The 21,307-nt window shown below is 43.9% G+C and overlaps 1 protein-coding gene across 3 annotated transcripts in view; it reads right to left on the bottom strand.

Moving 5' to 3' along the window:
* The window catches only part of VAT1L (vesicle amine transport 1 like), a 187,440-nt gene that overhangs the window by 87,105 nt on the left and 79,028 nt on the right, over positions 1–21,307 (bottom strand). The window contains exons 5-7 of one of the 3 annotated variants that reach the window (XR_013412195.1): positions 14,915–15,018; positions 12,461–12,516; positions 5,834–6,744 (exon numbers count right to left, since the gene is read on the bottom strand). Coding sequence is in view for 2 of the 3 variants with exons in the window: in XM_077986930.1 (XP_077843056.1) it covers positions 6,526–6,744; positions 12,461–12,516; positions 14,915–15,018 (379 nt within the window). In the remaining variant the exon portion in view is untranslated. The remainder of the gene's footprint in view (positions 1–5,833; positions 6,745–12,460; positions 12,517–14,914; positions 15,019–21,307) is intronic. The other 2 variants (XM_028841289.2, XM_077986930.1) reach the window with 2 other exon arrangements.

The raw sequence follows: 21,307 nt of genomic DNA, 5'->3' as shown, positions 1-21,307 counted from the left end.
ACCATACTGGAGAGTGTAGCCATAGACTTTTATATACATGATGTAAAATAGTAAAGACAATGTCTTTTTTTTTTTTTTTTTTTTTTTTAAAGACAGGATCTTCCTCTGTCACCCAGGTTGGAGTGCAGTGGTGCGATCTCAGCTCACTGCAACCTCCACCCCCGCAGACTCAAGTCATCCTCCTACTTCAGCCTCCTGAGTAGCTGGGACCATAGGTATGTGCCACCACGCCTGGATAATATTTTGTATTTTTAGTAGAGATGGGGTCTCACCATGCTGCTCAGGCTGATCTCGAACTCCTGAGCTCAAGCAATCTGCCCACCTTGGCCTCCCAAAGTGCTGGGATTACAGGTGTGAGCCACCATGCCTGGCCCAGATCCTGTCTTCAATAGAACATTTAAAAAATTGTTGAGATCTCTGTGCAGCCCTCTGTGTACTATGAAGTGGCAGATGGGGGAAGGCAATTTTAATCTGAGACCACAGCTGTATCTAAGTGCGAATCTTTACAGCGATCATACTTGGGGCCAGGGTGGGCCTCAGGGAACGGGGAAGATGAAATGGTGTCATGCCTCTTAGGCCCCATATTCTCCAACAACAATCCCCCCACTCGGGATGTCGGCTCATACTCCTCTGCCTGGCAGCAAAGGGGTCCATGATTTGACTCCATTGACCAAACCAATCTTGCTTCCTGTCCTCTGCAGCCAACAATCTCTGCTTTTCTCTGTACCCCACCCACTCCATACGCATTCCCACTTCCGTGATGTTGTTCACATAGTCCCTCCTGCTTGTAATATCTATTTTTGGTAACTCCAGTATCATCCAAATGATTCCTATCCTTCCCATCCCAAGGAAGCCCCACCTCATCTGTAAAATCCATCTCTCAACATTCTCTCTCTCTCGTTTTTTTTTTGCCAAGGCTGGAGTGCAGTGGCACAATCTTGACACACTGCAACCTCCACCTCCCAGGTTCAAGCGATTCTCCTGCCTCAGCTTGTCAAGTAGCTGGGACAACAGGCGTTGCCCATGCCCAGCTAATTTTTTGTATTTTTATTAGAGATGGGGTTTCGCCCTGTTGGCCACGCTGGTCTCAAACTCCTGATCTCAAGTGAACCGCTTGCCTCAGCCTCCCAAAGTGCTGGGATTACAGGTGTAAGCCACTGAGCCTGGCTAACATTCACTCTTAACATTGTTCTCTCTTGTTTTCAAATCCAGTTGCAGTTGAAATTAATACTCTGTGATTGCATACTACGTTATGAATTGTTTTATAGATTTTATTTTTGTCTCAGACATTAAATTATAAACTCAAGGGCAGGAAACACGTTGTCTATGACTTCTGTAGATTTTACATTCTAAAATAGGATTGTCATATAGCACATAGTAGGTGCTCAGCAATGTTACTGCTGCTTGGTTGACAAATACAAGTATTAACATGTTGTCTATGACTGCTGTAGACCTGACGTTGTAAAAGAGGATTAGCACACAGCACACAGTAGGCACTCAACACTGTTACTGCTGCTTGGTTGACAAATACAAGTATTAACATGTTGTCTATGACTGCTGTAGACCTGACATCCTAAAAGCAGATTAGAACTCAGCACACAGTAGGCGCTCAACACTGTTACTGCTGCTTGGTTGAAAAACACAAGTAGTTTTGATTTCTTTTCCATCTCTAAACTGTTTGGTGAGATTAACTTTCTTCCAACTTAATGTACAGCTGCACATTTACTATCTGGAAGCAAACCCGAGGCTGAAGTAGATCCACTCTGCTTTGTGAATTAAATTTACAATAAAGTCAAAGACAGATGGCTAAGAGGAAACTTGAATCGTCTCTGATATTATTAAATCTTCTAGTTTGAGGCTCAGAGAGCCCAAGAAAATTTTCTTTGAATCCCTATGGGCTTTCTATTCCATAGATGAAGTTATAGAGCTGGCTTGAGAAGCAATTTTGTGCAATCATTTACCGAAGGGGAGGGGAAAAATCATTATAGTCCTTCAGAGGTTTGCAAGTAATAAGCATGTTATACTCTCCTCAGGCCCAGAAGAGCTGCGTAGGTTTGATAAATAGCCACGTTTGGTCCGACTGCAGCTCTAAACAGATGTCTGTAAATATTGCAGAAAGCCGGCAGAAAGTTGGTGGATGTTCTTGATGACTGGCTGTGGGTGCTGTTGTTGGCAAACAGGCTACAGCTGTCTCTCTCCTTTCTGTGGAGGATTACTCTGCTACAGGAACCTAGAATTCCTTTGTCTTGCTGGTGACTATCTTTGCCATCACGGCTTCTTTGAAAAGCAGTGGTTCTCAAGTAGCAGTGGTTTTTCCCCTACCCTTGTCCCGTCCAGGAGACATCTGACAATGTCTGGGCACATTTTCTATTGCCACCGCTGGCAGTACAGGAGTAGAGGCCAAGGTTGCTGCTCACCATTCTACAGTGCACAGGGCAGTCCCTCGCTACCCAGCAAAAAAATTATTCAGCCCAAAATCTCAGTCATGCCCAGGCTGAGAAACCCTGTCTTATATTTATTTATTTTCTTATTTTGAGAAAGCTTGTCTTAACATAATCTTTTAAAATTATAGCTTGTTCATTCATTCATCCATCCATTCATTCATTAATTCACTCATTCAACAAATATTTATTGTTAAAATATAGAAAATATCCAACTACGAGACCATCCTGGCGAACACAGTGAAACCCCGTCTCTACTAAAAAAATACAAAAAACTAGCTGGGCGAGGTTGCAGGCACCTGTAGTCCCAGCTACTTGGGAGGCTGAGGCAGGAGAATGGCGTAAACCCAGGAGGCGGAGCTTGCAGTGAGCTGAGATCCAGCCACAGCACTCCAGCCTGGGCGACAGAGCGAGACTCCGCCTCGACAAAAAAAAAAAAAAAAAAAAAAAAAAAAAAATCCAACTAGTCCTCTTTCTCTGTGTTGGTGGATTGTTTCATTCACATAGTAAGTTATGTATTGAGCATCTATTCCATGCCAGGCACTGGGGTCTGGAACAATATAGTCTAGGTCTTCCCTCATGTAGGGTTTAAATTCTACTGGAAGGGAGGCAAGAGTCCAAACAAGTTGACAAATAAAAGAAGAGGATCATTTCAACTGGCAGTAAATACAATGGAGAGTATAAATGGGGTAAAGGGAGAGAGAATGGCCTGGGTTGCAGTGGCTGTGCAGGGTGCTACTTTCAAGAGTGGGGCTGGGGAAGGCTTCTCTGTACAGGTCATACTGAGGCTGAGACCTGAAGGAAGCAGACTGTCAAAAATTGGGAAGAGGAGTGTTCAAAACAGAAGGAGCAACATGCTCAAAGGCTCAAGACAGGGAAGGCCTGGGTAGGCTCAAGGACCAGAAACATGCATGGTGCTGAAGCTTGGGTGGAGGAGGTGAGGTTGAAGGAGGAGGTGAGGGTAATGGATGGGCAGGAGTCAGACAGTGCAGGGCCTTACAGACCTCAACGACGAATTTAGACTGCACTTCAGGTATAGCAGGAAGCCGTGGGAGGATTTTAAGCTAGGTTAGACATGATCTGGTTTAGGTATTTCTTGAGTCCACCCAGTTTAGATGACAGAGCTAAGAATAAAGATGGAAGAAGTATGTTCAAGGTAAAGTCCCAGACTTGCTTGCATATGATCCATGACTCAGTCAAGCAAGCTGCCAGCCTTGGCTTTCTTCTCATCTCTCGTTACTGCTGGTCCTGAGTACCTTTGCTCTGCATCCTTAGTGTGCTCAGTCTTTGAGCCAGTGCTGACAATCCCAGCATGTATGGAGCTCCATTTCCCCCAGCACTGAGGGTTGGAGATCAGTCTTGCTGCCTCATGTGCACCATCTGTGCCTGGTCAGACCCTCCTTAATGCTAGCTGAGCTTTCCCATTGGGAGGCTTCCTGGTCTGTAGTGAGCATGCTTTTCCTATTCCTTAGCTGGATTGACATCTTCCTTGAATATCAGACTTCTGTAGTTGCCTAGTTGCCCAGGATCCTGCCTGGCAATTTCAACTTCTGTCCTGATGTATAACACCCTTGGGACCAGGAGGTGGCATCTCCTGACTCTGAACTTATAGCAGCCCCCATGCTGCTTAGAGTAAAACCCAAATTTCCATCCAGCCCTTGCTAACCTACTCAAGAGTCTCCTTGTACCATTCCCTCCTTGGCTCACAATAATCCGCCTTTGGGATTTACCAAAATCTTTTGTTCCTCGCTCCTTTGTTTTTGGGGGTCTCCTTGTGTTGAATTCTCTCCCTTTAGTTTCTTGCTTCCTTCATGTTCCAGCTCACATGATACCTACTCAGATAAACCTTCCCTCTTTATAGTTTCTCTACAGCATGCATTCTCAATAAGCATGGTATCACCCTAGTGGGGTGAACACTGGCTCTTGGAAGATAAAAAAATTACTCTGTTAATATACAAAATACAGACATACATACAGGACATAAACACACACATACTTGCACATACACACACATATGGTAGTAAAACTTCATGAGTTTATTGATTAGGCAAAATAATATCTAAAAAGTCTCTTTAGAGGAGCAACAATGAAAAATAAGTTAAGCAACATTGCTCTGTAGAGACTAAGTCTCCCCTTTCCTGTCACCAACATATATCCTAATTTATCTCCTTCTAAGAACTTATTATGACAGGCAACTACCTTGCTTATTGTATTTCAGTATTTCCTATCTCCTCCTACTCCTCTGAATGCAAACTCCATGAAGTCTTGGGATCTTGGCCATCTGTTCATCATTGTATCTCCAGCATTTGCTCAGTACTAGGCACACAGTAGTTGTTCAATAAATATTTGGTGATTCAATTACCATCGTAAGCAAGGGGTGATTTCAAATACTAGAACAAGAACCCACTGGGCCAAGTGGACTCCTCTTGGATTTTAATTCTCACTTAAATGCTGCCAGATTTGTTGGGTCCTTTTGGACACTGAGTTCAAGTATAAGTCACCTTCTCTGGCCCATGGTCAAGTTAATCTCTTACCTTTTTTCTTGATGATTCCCAGTTTTCTCTCCTTCCTAACCACTGAGAACCCAGTAACCAGGTAGCCCAGCCCTTTCCCTATTCCATTGAGATACGATAGTGAATACCATATGGGTGTCTGACTCACTGAATTAAAAACATTTAAAGAAAATTATAGCAATAGGCTAGCTGTATTGGCAATTACACAGCAGAAGGCATGCACAATTATCTGATTTGATTTAGCACTAAATTGAATCACAGCGAGCATCTGCAATAGAAAAAAGACTGGAAGGAAGCAAACCAAAATGTTAACAATGTTATCCTTCTCTGGAATGTGGACTTGCAGTTTATTTTCTCCTTAAGTTTCTGGTTAATTGAGGAATTTCTGTAATGCGCATTTATTTTATCTTAAAAAACAAACAAGGTTTTTGGTGGCTAAAGGTTTTAAGTGCATCCATGACACTGCAGTATTAAAGAGAGATATAGGCACATGCCTGGTCCATTGATCTAGGACCAGTTGTAGTTGAATATACAGTGACCCCCAAAGAGCCTTTCTAGTGGTATTTCTGTGCTTAGAGAAGCCACTGGATTTGGACCAATGTAATCATTTAGGCAAACAGACACAGCCTTCTTGCCAGAAGCACACCCACTAGAACTTTCATACTTGTTATTTTTTTAAAAGATATTTGTGACTTGCAAAAGTACAACAAAGTAATTGTACCATAAGGCCCTTCCCTCAGACAAAATGCAAAACAATAAAAAAAAAACATTCCCACATATTTTAAAATATTTTTCAGGGGCTTCATGGCTCCCTGAAGCCAAGGTTACAAAATCCTGACTTAGGTTTCTTAGTGAAATGCCTCTTAAAATCCAGGCCACATCTCTTCATTTCTTCTACTAGCTGCCATTAACTGATTTACCAACTGCCCAAACCTTCCCCTTACTTGAAGGATTTTCTAGACCCTGCCTCCTCCTAGCAAGGGTCATATGAACCAATACAAGCAGTTCATGTTTCAGTATCCTTCAAGGCTCCATTAGGGGTTCTGAATGTCCTTGTGATCAAGGAATGCTTTCAAATACTATAACTTTTGGAAGATCAACTAACAAAAAGACTCAATTCAACATTAGACCCAACAATTCAGTAGTAATGCCAAAGTCCATGGTGATAGCTAATATCTCAACGGGGCTCAAGGCATCCAGCTGAGCACACAAATCTTTTCAACTCAGAGCCACTATCTGCTCTGACATTGATCTCTTATGTACTCACAAGGTGACAATAATATATGACGCCTCAACAATGTACACACGCTCTTGTAACCACACCAAATTATAGACATCCATAAAAATTTGGTGGCCTTACCTGGGAAAGGTTCATATCAGAAATTGTGTGATGAGGCACGTGGTTTGCAAATCACCAAAGAACTTAAAGTATTTCCTATATCCAAAGTACTATTCTATGGTACAGGTGACTTTTAGGACCCTCATTTAAAACAAACTCATCTGGGAAAAAAATCATTTAGTAGAAGATTGTATTTGGCTGCCCAAACCTTCCTGAGTTAAAGAGTTTATCTTCAGAGGAAAAGCGCCATTCTTACCTCCTCCAGAGCCCACAAGGAGTCCACCACAGGCTTGATCTTCTTCTGGTTGTAGAGCCCTATGAGTTTTTCCACCACTCCCCGAATGAGGCCCGCCCGGCCTTGTTTGAAGAGCAGATTTAAAAGGGAAAACCCTGCGATGACTTTGTTCTCCTCGTACAGCTTGATGGGGTTCACCTTCTCCACCTGCCACCACTGCAAAGAGAGGTGGTATCAGGTTATAGGAACTCAATACCAGGATTAAGGCTGCATTTGCAGCATTGCTGATGTCATCAGCAACTACAGGGGGAGCATGGGGCTGCAGCTTAGCAGACTCCGCTGGCCAAAGGGTTGCTCTTGGTGGTGAATTTTATTTTTTATTTTTATTTTTTGAGATGGAGTCTCGCTCTGTCACCCAGGCTGGAGTGCAGTGGCATGATCTCAGCTCTCTGCAACCTCTGCCTCCCGGGTTCAAGCAATTCTCTGCCTCAGCCTCCCGAGTAGCTGGGATTACAGGCGCCCACCATCATGCCCAGCTAATTTTTGTGTTTTTGGCAGAGACGGGGTTTCACCATCTTGGCCAGGCTGGTCTTGAACTCCTGACCTCGTGATCTACCCGCCTTGGACAGTGGTGTATTTTTTTTAAAGCATCTATTTTGCTAGGCACTGTTGCAAGTACATGGGAAGCAATAGATAGTGATGCTTATGAGACGCTCAGGTCTAAGTGGGAGAGAGAGACCAAAACTAACTACAAGGCCACATGTAGTTGAAACATTAAGTACATGGTCAGGATCATCAGCTCCGGAGTTGAACTGTGGCTCTACAATGTTCTGTTATTAAGTGTAAAGCACTCAGCTCAGTGAAGGGTGGTGGCGATGATGGGGTTGTTAAAGGAAGTAGGATGGCAGAGAAGTTTACACAGTGTGGTGGGGGACATGACTGAGGTGGCCTCTCTGACTTCAGGAGCAGCTTTCCTGGGGGAGTGGTTATGACAAGGCTAAATCTGGGGAGGTGGGTAGGAATCCATTGGATAAAGAAGAGGGAGGAGGGGTGATTTAGGAAGAAGGGACAGCATGAAGAAATGATGAGGTCAAATTGTTGGGACTGAATCAGTGGTTCTGAACTGGGGGTAGTTTTGTCCCCCAGAGGGCGTTTGATAGTATTTGGGGATTTTTGTTTGTGATGACGGAAGTGGGAGGCGGTGCTACTGGTATCTAGTGGGTAGAAGCCAGGGATGCAACTAAACATCCCACAATGCTTAGGACAAAGAATATTCACAGCAAAGAATAATCCACAACAAAGAATTACCCAGCCCCAAATATCCATAGCACTAAAGCTGAGATGCCCTGGACTAAAATTCTGGGTGAAATACCTACAAACTATTCAGTGTGGCCATCTCTTTTCCAGTCTCTCATCTCCTCCCTTGAAGTATCAAAATAAGTAAATAATCCACTAGAAACCTAGAGAAATGGGGATCCAACTGCTTTGTTGTAATTTAATTGCTTTTCCTTTGGTGCTGGTTATAGGTTAGAAATCCAAATGTCCAGTTTCTGGGGGATTCTAGGAGATAAGATGTTCAATATCATTTCAACACAGGATGCAAAGAGGAATGTGATGGGCATTTAGAAACATTGATAGTATTTATGTTATCATTGAGCTCATTTATATCCTCTTTCCAAAAAGAATTAAAGAGACTGACTAAAGTGAAATTTTTTTTTTTTTTTTAAATTGGGAAGCTCATGTCATTAGGAGAATAAGCGTGGAAAAGATAGGGTGAAAACAATGATGAGGTTCATATAAAAAATTATTTACAAAAGCACATTTGGAGAGGGCTGGGGGACCAAGAAGAGCCACGCATTTGACCTTAGGTTTCTTGGCTTCCAATTTTTATGGTCTTACGTGGCAAGGGTTCGTGGCACAGATGATGTGGTGAGGCACGTGGTTTGGAAACCACCAAATAACTTAAAGTATTCCTTACATCCAAAATACTATTCTACAGGACAGTGATTTTTAGGACCCTTGTTGAAAACAAACCAACTTGGGAAATACAGCAAATATAGAAAAATAATAACTTGACTCACAGTGTATCTGCAATGCCTCAGTGAATGTTTGTGGAATGAATGCTTGCTGCAAATGTACACTTGCTGCACAGTTGTGGTTAAGAAGGTTATAGAGCTGAATGCCTAGTTTTGAATCTCAGCTTTGTCACTCATGAGCTGTGTGACTTTAGGCAAATCTCTTAACTTCTCTGTGCTCAGTTTCCTCACTGATCCCCATGGGGTGGTTATGAGGAGTAAATGTGTTAATGCATATGAAGTGCTTAGCATCGTGTCTGCCACATACGAGGTGCTCTATAAACATACGCCATTTTTCTTATCTTAATTTGAACAAGATGTTTTTGGTTTAGTGAATAAGAGCTTCAAATATGGAGTCAGATTGCTCTGTAAATGTTATCTTCCTCTATAAGTATCATCATCGTTATGGTGTGAAAGAAAATGGCATGTTTGGCAAATAGTGAGGCATAAACTCTGCAGCAATTTTAAGATGCAACATCATTAAGATAGCTGAGTGGGAAATTCCTGTATAATTCCAGTCGACCTTTAATTTCTAAGCTTCTCTTGAATACATGCAAATTTTTTTTTTCTAGAACTTTTCAGAGCAAAGTTCCACCTCTTGGTAGGCCCTCTCTTCAGTTTTCTTCCAAATGACCCTTAGTGTTTGAGCAGGCCTCTGAAAGAAAACATCCTCATTCTTGACCTCCAGGTACAAAGCGTTCTGGTAATAGGAACCCCTGCTTTGGGCAGAGGAATCTCCATTTCCATCCTGGCTGTGCAGTTATGAATGCCTTCGTTGAGCATGGGCACGCTGCAATTATTTCATTAACAGTGTGTGTTGGGATTGTGCATTTAGGGGAGAAAGGGAAAACACTTCTTACAATTGTATGTAATTTGGGACCAGTGTGGTTACCCACAGCAGTCTGTCAACATCATGTTAATTACAGTCACAGCAACACAGCAGCTGTGCATGGCACAAAGCCTGTCTTCAGGGGACACACTCCAGACAGCATCCTTCATTATACTCCATTCTTACTCCTCCTGTAGGTTCTGTAGTCAGGATGATCCTTGACCCATATTTTAAAGCCCAAATGCATAGAGAGGACCTTTGATTCAAATCTCACAAGTGCAGGGAGTTATTATCCATTCCAGAATGTTTGGAGCTGAAGTTTCTGGCAGCCAATGTTGGCACTTTGAGAGCATATGAATACCCCATAGTGCCACACTTAGAATGAATTCCAAACTCCTTACCATATTTTTCCCTGACCACTTTGTTTTAATTGCCTCCATCTACCCTGCTGTTTTCTATTTTAGCACTCGATTTTTATCCCCTTCAGAGGTTTAGTAGCCATATATAATCATGTTATTAACACATCTTGCTTATTTTGGGTTCGTCTCCCTCATTAGTATGTAAGAACCAAAAAGGCCCAAAGTGCACCAATCTTCTTTACTGTGATAGCCCGGTGCTTGGCACAATACCACAAACAGCAGGTGCTCAGAAAATGCTTGTCAAGTGAGTGGATCAATCGATGCTGCACTGGCACATAGAAGTCCAAAAGTAGAGGGGGCTAAAACAAACCCTTGTGAAAAGTAGCAATCCCCTGTTGGGAAGGCGTAAAAATGAAAGTTCCTGCCATTTGACCCAGCAGTCCCACTACTGGGTATATATCCAAAAGAAAGTAAATCGTTCTATCAAAAGGACACATGCACCTGTATATTCATTGCCATTCTATTCACAATAGCAAACACATGGAATCAACCTAGGTGCCCATCAATGGTGGACTGAATAAAGAAAATGTGAGACATATACACCATGGAATACTATGCAGCCATAAAATAGAATGGAATCATGTCTTTGCAGGAACATGGATGCAGCTGGAGCCCATTTTCCTAATGAAATTAATGTAGAAACATAAAACCAAATACTGCATGTTCTCTCTTATAAGTGGGAGCTAAACATTGGGTACTCACGGACATAAATATGGGAACAATGAACACTGTGGACTACTAACAGGGACTGGGAGGGGGACAGGGGTTGAAAAACTAACTATTGGGTACTATGCTCACTATCTGAATGAGAGGATCATATGTACCTCAAACTTCAGCATCATACGATATACCCAGGCAAAAAACCTGCACGTGTACCTCCTGAATCTAAAAAGCTGAAATTATTTAAAAAAAATACCTTGGAACATGCAAAGAAAAAAATAAGGAATATTGGCTGGTGCTGGGGTACTGGTGGTTCATTTCAAAGAAGAGAAGGAATTTGGACTGGGAAAGGAGTGTTGAAATGATATTTTAATTTAATTTAATTTTAATTTAATTTAACTTCATTTTTAGATGGCGTCTCGCTCTGTCACCCAGGCTGGAGTGCAGTGGCACGATCTCAGCTCATGGCAAGCTCTGCCTCCCAGGTTCACGCCATTCCCCTGCCTCAGCCTCCCAAGTAGCTGGGGCTACAGGTGTCCGCCACCATGCCCGGCTAATTTTTTTTGTATTTTTAGTAGAGACGGGGTTTCACCGTGTTAGCCAGGATGGTCTTGATCTCCTGACCTCGTGATCCGCCCGCCTCAGGCTTCCAAAGTGCTGGGATTACAGGCGTGAGCCACTGCGCCTGGCCGAAATGATATTTTAAAAATTAAGTTTGGCCGGGTGCAATGGATCATGCCTATAATCCCAACACTTTGGGAGGATGAGGCAAGCCGATTTCTTGAACCCAGGAATTCGAAACCAGCCTGGGTAACAGGGTGAAACCTTGTCTCCACCAAAATAATAAATAAATTAGCCGGGTGTAGTGGCAGGCACCTGTAATCCCAGCTACTTGGGAGGCTGAAACAGGAGGGTTGCTAGAGTTCAGGAGGTGGAGGTTGCAGTGAGCCAAGATCACACCACTGCACTCCAACCTGGGTGCAGAGAGCTAGACTCTGTCTTAAAAAGGTTCAAGCGCACATTAGTATAATTCTAGCAAGTATAGCTCCAGATAGGAAGATAGATAGGAGTCAATTCATAGTGAGGTGAATGCCCAGGGATATTGCTTCACAATGGCTGACAAACTAACCACCATATTTAAAGCCAGATCACCCAAGAGAGTCGTTCATGAGCTTGCCCAAGTCTACAAGTCACCCCAGAATCTTGTTAAGGTCATAGGGTCCTCATTTCTATCTCCAATTCAAGAGGATGAGGACACAGAGAAATCTCCAGTACCCCAGAGACCTAGTCAGAAAGTGGCAAAGTGAAAGGCTGGCCTCTCTATGGAGCAAAGAAAATGCGCTAATGCTAAGTTCATTTTTGACCAATGATTAAAGACACCAACACTTAAGCAATTTTGACTGAAAGCTGAAGCTTTCTTGAGTTTCACTGACACTCCCACGTTTCTGTTTCATTTAGACAAAAGTAGTATAAATTCTGGTCCTGTCCATTTACAGGGAGCAGGGCAGGAGTGCAGGCTTTATTGGAAATGAATGATGAACATGAAAGACAAGATTAAGTCAATGCCTTATGATAGAAGAGCTCACAGCTGGGTGTGGTGGCTCCCGTCTGTAATCCCAGCACTTTGGGAGGCCGAGGTAGGCGGATCACGAGGACAGATTGAGACCATCCTGGTCAACATGGTGAAACCCCATCTCTACTAAAAATACAAAAATTAGCTGGGCGTGGTGGTGCATGCCTGTAATCCCAGCTACTAGGGAGGCTGAGGCAGGAGAATTGCTTGAATCAGTCGGAGGTTGCAGTGAGCCGAGATCATGCCATTGCACTCCAGTCTGGCAACAGAATGGGACTCTGTCTCAAAAAACAAACAAACAAACAAACAAACAAACAGCTCACAACATGTGAATCAACATGCCACAACAGTACATCAGATGTGCCTGGATACTTACTGATTTTGCAAAGCTGAAGAAGCTCTTGGTCTCTCCAGTTACCATGTTGGATGAGCCTGAAAATGAAAGATTCCCTCATTAAGCAATTGCTAATGAAAACTGACATCTCTTGTTATGCATGAAAAAAATGGCAATTGTTTGGTCCGGAACTGGCAAAATCTTGAAAACAAATTTAATTAAGCCTTGGCAAAGTGAGGGGAATGAGAATGAGGCATCAAGTTGACTATTTTAGCTGAGTGTCCCTAATCAAAGAGAAAGTGACATTTCTCATGGTGACCGTTTCATTACTTTGAAAAATTGGGCATGTAGCAAAAATATGATGTAGGCCAACATTTGAATAAAATATGAGTTGCCAAAATGTCTCTTTAGGTCTGTTCTTTGAGACTGAGAAGGGAGCTCCTTAGTGAACCTTTTTTGTGATTCTGAATTTGATTCCCTAGCAAATGAGGAGCTTGGGGCTCTGACCTGGGCTGGGTACCTAACTGGTGGGAGATGTGGAGCAGAGTTAGACTATAGATGGATTGGAAAAAATGGGTATAGAAGCTTGCAGATGAGAATGAAAAGAGGCCCAGGGACCAAGAAAATGGTGTGACCCATGTGTCAGCTCCAAAGAGGTCTGACACAAGTGGTATGAGAAACAGTTTTGCCAATTGGACAAGCAATATTCAGAGGGCAGATGGGAGGTGGAGCTGGGAAAGATTCCCTGAGATTCTCATATGGAGAGAAAAGATCCTTTACAGGGTTTGGGGGCAGGGGAGAATGAGAGAGCTCTTAACAGTATGAGGAACATTCAAGTACCATACAGGTGCTTTTTCAACGACTTTCCTGCCTTGTCTCCAAAGATTTGGGAGTAAGTTCTTCTTAGAGAGGAGTTATTTAATAACATAATCATGTGTATTTTAAACTATTTAGCCTGGGTAAACTAGTAGCCAGTTACTAGGTTGGTGCATAAGTAATTATGGTTTTTGTCATGACTTTTAATGCCAAAGACCGCAATTATCCTTGCACCAACCTAATAGCGAACCATTGCTTCTGTTTTTGTGGGGTGAGGTACCACTCAAAAGGTACCACTGGGCTCCCACTGTTAGAAGATATACAGGAGGGGCCTACAGAACACAAAGGCTCTGGAGATTGTGGGGAAGATATTCATGCCCTCAGAGATCCCTGAGGTACCACAGGGCATCACAGTACTAGACTTCGATCAATTAGTGACCAAGTGATCAATGTAACGAATTAGATAATTGTGAACTACTCAAATTGAATAATCAAGTTGAATTTCACCAAAATGACATCATGAAACTGGGGCAAAAATAGAATTATTGGTAAGTGATAAGTAAGGATGACTACATCATCCATCTGCATTTGACTTACGTGTTAGTCATATCCGATATCCTTGCAATGTGCAGTGACTCTCATTGATAATAATAAGCTACACATCCACTTCAAAGGAAATACATGGCCATGATTGAAATTACTGGAACACTCCAGCAATGGGATGTTTACCTGCCTCTGGTGAGCTCGGCCTTCTTTCTGTTACAATGATCTGAAGATGACAAAAAGATGCTTGCATATTTATACCCCTCAAATATTTATTTTATAAGCTCTACAGGTAATAGCAGGGAATTAGTGTTTTTTTCTGAGTTACCCAGAATTAAGACTCTTCTATTGTACCAACAGGGGACGAAGGTACCAAGAATCTCAAACGCTGGATAAATCCAATATTGTTTAGTGTCCGAATATGCCATTTAGCTTCAAATACTCCTACTTTAGTTTGTGGAGACTAATATTTAAATTAGTTTGCATGCTTATGACAGAAGAGAAGAAAAAGAAGAGAGAAAGGAGGCCTTGGAGCCTCATTTTGCTGGAGAAAATCTTCTCCCGGTTGTTTTTCATACATCTCTTCCACTCCTAAGAGCCTAGAAGTGAATGTAGAAAGAGATGGAAACGGACATGAGCTCCATCTATCCAGAGCTTCTGTCTTGAGTGGGATGCTCAGGAGTAGTTTAGGGGAAGAAGAGTGTGTACTTCGCAACTTCTCGAATAGTGAAGATCCTCCCTTAAAACCCGCATATCCTAGCCACTCTTCCCCATCCTACTGTGGGTCCTTCATGCCTTCTTTATTTCTGAACTTCCTTTGAAGACCTTCCTATTTACCACCTGTGCTACCTTCTACGGGTGATGCCCCATAATGGTTCTACTCATATCAGTGACCACATTGGCTTGGTCTTGCTTTATCCCATTTGAAATAATAGGACCTAGGACAGTAGGCACATGTTATTTTACAATTGAAAAGAATTCACAGCAATAGAAACATTATAGGAGACATTAACAAAATGAAACACCCCCATCCCACTATCCCAACATATCTGCACAATTCACTTTTCAGAGCCTTTGCAGGCTCATGTGCAGAGTTACCTCTTGCCGACCATGTCCCTGCTGCTGTTTTGCACTCACCGTATAAAATGTAGGTTCCCAAGGGTTTGAGGAGACTGAGACCTTTTCCAGTGTTGTCCCCACAGAGGCAATCCAAAACGATGTCCACGCCTTCAGCAGAGATTCTAAATGGTGAGAAGGCAAAGCAAAATTCTGTGACCTGTCAGGAGCCAGACCGCCAATCCCTTTCCTTTCCTGTGTCATACTGTTTGACTCCCAGATTAAGGAACCCTGAGAATTCCAGGAGTAGCAACAAATAGGGCAGGAGCCCAGGAGGTGGATTTATCTTCCCGGATCCAATGATAAAAATGTCACAAAACCGGAGGCAGCTAAGAATCCGGCTGGTAGCTGGCGCTGGGAATCAGCCTGGGCTGGAGGAATGAACTTGGGGTCAGTGGGTCTGAGTTTGTATCTAGCTCCTTTACTCAAATTCTCTAGCTTTGGCTTTCTCCTTTGTAATGTGGAGCTGGTATGTTTCTTTGTGGTAAGAATGAAATGAGGTGACAAAAGAGGAGGCTCAGGTTTGCCACAGAACAGTCATTCGGTACCTCCAGTTAGCAACTGCTATGTGCAGAGCAAGGGTTAGTTGCTAGCTCTGTTCAAGGTGCTGGAGGTAGAGTGAACCAAACCAGTATGCTCCCTGTCTTAGTGGGACTGCTTCTCCAGCAGGTACTGGCCTTCCTACCTCCTAACTTCCCTTTACAGTGAAAAAATAAAGCACGTTAATCTAACTTGCAAGCTTCTTCTCTTCCTCCAATGTCCAGGTCTAACCTAAAACTAATGCTAAGAGGAAGAGGGTTAAATAGAGATGAACTTCCTCCAGCAATAGGAGGCTGTGGAGTAGAAAGAAGCCACGTTTGTACTGCATTAGACAAAGCATTTGTTGATCTCTTCTATTTATTCATACATTCATTGATTCACTCACTCACTCAATAATGCATGTAAGCAACTTTTACTGGGCTCCCACTGTTAGAAGATATACAGGAGGGGCCTACAGAACACAAAGGCTCTGGAGATTGTGGGGAAGATATTCATGCCCACAGAGATCCTATTCTCGCAGATCCCTGCTCTGTTCGGACAAGAATGGCATTCCTTGTGTTTGCAAGTTTGCAGGATTAACTTATCTTGGCAAATATCTCAATTTTTCTGCCCCCAAGTTCACCCTAGCAAAATTTAGGCATTGCAGCGTGTGTCAACAGCTGGGTCTTGTGTCCACAGTGTCACTAACTAGGAAACTGCACGCACATCTCCTGGGTGCGGAGACTAAATCAGCTTCTCCATGCAGCTGAGTCTTTATGTGACTGTGCCCTTCAAAAGCCCTCATGTCATGTCCACAATGCAGCCCACTACCAAGGTGCATCCAAAATGATCAGCTTAGCTTCCTGCCTAATAGAGCTCTTATCTGCACAGGGGTGTCCTCTTAAGTCTCACCTGAAAGTTCAAAACAAAGGAATTAGGACAGTGGATCTCAAACCGAAGTGTGCACTGTAATAACCCGCAGGGTTTATTAAAACGAAGATTGCAATCCTCCCCTTCTCCGATTCTGTAGGCCTGTGATGGGGGTTTGCATTTCTAATGTTTGTTTCCAGGTGCTGTGGCTGCTGCTAATTCCAGCTCCACACTCTGAGAATTACCCATCTAAGCCAGTTACGAAGGAGCCAAACTGGCACTTCTTGTTTTGTTTGTTTGTTTGTTTTACAAATTAACTAATTTGTTCTGTAAATATCCAGCAGTGGGCACCGCACTAGGCACGGGAGGATGTAGTGTATTGCTTTCTCCTCTTTTTGGAGCGTATAAAAGGCACATATTCAACAGTAGTTACGCAAATAAATGTTAAGTTGAAATGTGGTCTCATGCCACTAAGGGCATGAATTGTGTAAATTGAGAATTTTCCCAATCAGGGCTATCAGAGAGGCATCCCTGGGGAAGGGAAGGAGTTAAGTCGGTAAAGAGTGAAGGGAATAGTGTCCTAGGTAGAAGGAACAGCATGTGCAAAGGCCCTGTGGTCGAGGAAGACTGGGAAGTCGCCAGTGTGGTTGGAGTATGAAAACAAAGGGGTGCTTGCTTTGAGGTTGGGCTGGAGAGACAGGTGGGAGTTGAAAGACACGACTCTTGGTTGCTGGGCTTCAGGTTGGTGGTCAGGTCTTCACCTTGCATTATGGGCTGGGTAATTGTGCTCCTGTCTCCCTCACTTCTGCCAGGGTCTGTTTTCTGCCACGTTTGCTCACTCTTGTGGGAGTGGGATCCTGCTCTGTTTTTACCAGCCAGCCCTCCTGAGCCATCAAGTCATCTCAGTGAACTGCATTTCCCCAAGACCTCTCCCCTTGCCAGCAGGATGCCCACCTGAGGTCAGAAGCAGCCTCACCAATATTAAGCCATCCATACCTCCTGCTGTACCCCTGATGGGTCTGCCCAGCCTTGAATTTTCATCCCCTGATGCTTCTCACATCTGCATTCTACTTGGCGGGCCACATTCTCTCCCATGAACTGCCAGTCATATCTCCTTGTATTAGCCCTACCTTGACCTGTTGCTCTGTCTGCTGGACTCTGGTTCTGCAGAAAAGCAGGGCATGTCCATAGCCAGCAGTGGCCTATAAACTCCTGTGCACTTTCCCATCTTCACCTCCCACCCACAGCTCAAGGCATTTGGCCTTTTGATTGTCCCTAGAACTTTCTGACCTCAGGGCCTTTGCATGTGCTGTCATTGCTGCCTGGACAGCCTTTCCTCTGCTCGCCTTAGAGCTGGTTCCTTCTCATCCTTCAGATCTCACTCACATACTATCCTCCCAGAGGAGCTGTAACTAATCACTCCACCTGAAACGTATCTCCATTTTAGTTTCCTTTATACTTTAGTGTCTACACTGGAGATACTTTTTAGCACGTACCATAGGTTATAATTATTTATTTATTGACTTTCTTTTCCACCAAAATTTAAGCCCCATGGAGCATGTTTGTGCTGCTTATAGTATCTGTAGCCCTTCTCTTCCTGCTGGATATAGTGTTGCTTCTCAAGAAATAGTGATTGACCAGAGGAATGCACAAGTGTTTCAATGACTGGGTAACCGAATGAATGAAAGACGATGAAGAAAACAGTTTAAGACTGCTATTCTGTGTCTCTATATGTGCACTTCCTTGGAAAGGAAACTTATATTTCAGAACTCTCCTATATAACAGCTATTTTGTAATTAACCCTCTCAAAAAGTCTATGAGGCAGGCATTTTAACTCCACTTTTTAAAAAGTGAAATCAAGGCTTACAGATGCAGCAATCTTGCCCAGGCTTACGTAACTAGCACAGCTGGAATTCAATTCTAGGCCTAGTTTAACTCCAAAGATGATGGCCTTTTCACCACTCTGAGTTTAAGACTTTAATAAATGTTCAAGCCAGTGTTAAGTATGGAAGCATCACTTTAGCAAGCAGCTCTGAGAAGCAGGCAATTTAATTTAGTCTTTGAAGAATTCAGGCTTAAATTTTGTCTTGAGATAAATACACATGCATTCAGAGTCTGATTACATTTGATCAAAGTTTGGCCTGGATCAAACATCTAGACCAAAAAATTTCTCTTTTCAAGCTGGTTGTCCCCCAGAGTTTATAGGAGAGACCCAAGTTCAGAGTCCCACAAATTTACCCTTAATTTTCAGCCACTGGATAACCATTTTCTGAGTGTTTACTGCATGCTAGGCACTGTGCATGCTGAGTTGGGAATACACAGAGAAGGCGGAAGTTTGCCATGACCATCCAGGAGCTCATGGGCTACAAGAGGAGACATCTATAAATGGATCAAACACAGAGTGATCACTGCTCCAATAGAGCAACTTACGAGCATTGGAAGATGACCCTCTGTTGAGGGTTGGCAGCAGAGGGAACCAGAGGGAACAGGATGTGCAAAGCCCTATGGTGGGAGGAAGACTGGGAAGCAGCCAGTGTGGCTGGAGTATGAAAACAAAGGGCCAATTGCTTTGAGGTTGGGCTGGAGAGGCAGGTGGGAGTTGAACCACACGGACTCTTGGTTGGTGGGCTTCAGGTTGGTGGTCAGGCCTTCACCTTGCATTATGGGCTGGGTAATTGTGCTCCTGTCTCCCTCGCTTCTCCCCGGGTCTGTTTTCAGAGCAGAAATTGGCCAGGTGACAAAGGGAAGGCACTTCTCAGAGAAGAGTATCACAGCTTGACCTAGGACAGTGAGAAGGCTTTGGGACACTAACCATGGCAATGAGGAGGCCCGGCCACTGGCTCCTTCTAGAAGGACCCTAAGACTGGCTATCACAACCAACAGCTAACATGGAGGTGGGTAGGCAGGGGAGACGGGTGGCTCAAGGGCAACACAGCACTGGGCTTAGGAATATACATTTTATATCAGTGTTAAGCATTCAGTTCTGCTACTTACATGCTGTATGACCTTAGGTGAGTTACTTAGCCTCTCTGTGCCTCAGTTTCTCCAACTGTGTAAGGGGATGATGGTGATAACACCTACGTTTTCTTTATGAAGCTTGAATGAATTGATGCAAATGGAGCACAGAGCCTAGCTCATGGTAAGCTCTGGGTCCATGGTAGCTTTGACTGATTACCATTTTTCAAAATGCCCCAACTTCAAGTCTTTTGGTTGGGAAAAGGGCATGAAAAGAAAGAGTATGCAAAACCTCTCCAACTCAACCTTCAGGGCGGGTGGAGACACCAGCCCAGAAATTACTAGAGTTGAGGCTTGATGCTCTTGACCTTCCGAAGAGAGTGTGCCACACTCTTGAGCGCTTACTATGTCGCAAGTAGAATGCTAAGAACTTCCTAAGTGTTTCATCATTGAGACTGGGTCTTGCTCTGTGGCCCAGGCTACATTTATGCCTCATGTCGATCCTCTGACTCTGGGGCCATCATTATCCCCATTTGATGGACAAGGAAAATGAGACTCAGTGAGGTCAGGTGACTCGCCCCAGGGCCCACTGCATAGAGTGGGAAGACCTTAGTTTGTTCCATCACATCTAGAAACCAGGCAAGGGCATCAAAGGCAAAGTTAGGGTTTCGCAGGGTAAGTAGTGGCCAACCCCGAGGCGACCACCACTGTCACTTCTATGCCATGCAGGTACCTGGCAGGGATGAGCAAAGCTGGGGGGTGCTTCCTTGGGCTTAACACTAGAAGGAGACACTTGTGGGTCTCCTTCACATTCAGGCCACCTGCCCCCTTCCACACTTCTCTCTCGGTATTTCTACAGTTGAATCATGTGCATGTCTGGGGGTCAACAGAACCACAAATCCCCTCCTTCCTGCCATCATTGCATCCTTTTGAAGGTCAGTGGCCGGGTGGAGGGTGGGAGGAGGGAGAGAAATTGGATTCTGAGGGGGAGAAGTTGGGCAGAGGCAGATATCATTCTCAGGACCTGAGCGTGAGGATGCTTTTGCTCTTTCTGTCAAACCATTCCAGCAGCTATTGCTCCTTTCAAGGGTAGAAATGTTCCTTCGGGTAAGAATTTCAAAATTGAAAAGCGTTCCATCTCTGTTGAGTCATGACAAATCCCATAAAAGGACTGCACTGAACTGGACTCAGTTGTATCTATTTAGAATGTCCCTGGTCCCATAAGCAGCCTTGGGACTAGCCCTGTCTCAGTTAACACTCACACTGAAAAGCACTGCAGTAGCCCTTTTAATGAAATAATCATGAAAATCACAAATGGAGCTGGAAGGCTCATCAGAGGAACAAGGAGCATCCTCATCATTTCTGTGCCCCCCGACTCTGGTTTCTGGGGGTGTTCACTGCCTGCATATGTATAATTATTACATGAAAGCAAGGAAGGCAGGGCAGAAGGCCAAATGCAGCAATTCCTTTGTGTGTTTTTCCTGCTGCCATAAATCTCTGCGGATTTAAAAAGCAAACACAAATAGCCCCAGCTCGGGGATTATATGAGCCAAATTCAGCACGAGATATTTCAGAGTTGCTGATCCAAGACCTTCATGTCTGTCCTTCCTGTGTCCCCAGCCCCGGCCTCTGGATGGTGAATGCTGCCTCTTTCCTTCTTGATCACACAGATCAGGGAAGAATTTCTCTTGACTGGCGGTAGGTTCCAACAGAGCCAGTGCTGAGTGAGAAACCCTTTGACCTTGCCAAGAAACGAATTCTCCTTTATGGTGACGTTGCTGTCCAGCTGGGTCTTTGGCTCTCCACTCATTTTTCTCTTTCTGAATCCCTTTTTCTCAGAACTCATCTGTGCCACAGCTTTAACCATCACAGGATGAGACTATTTCTGAGTGCCTGGCACTTAGTAGGCTTTGCACAGGATGCCAAGCACGGTGCCTGGTACACAATAAGCTTCTAATAGAGGACTAGACACAACACCTACTCCACCGTAGGCTTCTCACAGAGTGCCAAGCACAGCAGCCAGCACGTGACAGGTTTCTCACAGGGGGCCAAGCCCAGTGCTGATGTGTG

Source organism: Macaca mulatta, chromosome 20 (assembly GCF_049350105.2).
Source record: "Macaca mulatta isolate MMU2019108-1 chromosome 20, T2T-MMU8v2.0, whole genome shotgun sequence".
Lineage (NCBI taxonomy): Eukaryota > Metazoa > Chordata > Mammalia > Primates > Cercopithecidae > Macaca > Macaca mulatta.
Note: the sequence above shows the minus strand (reverse complement) of the source record. Positions and strands in the feature narration are given on the sequence as shown.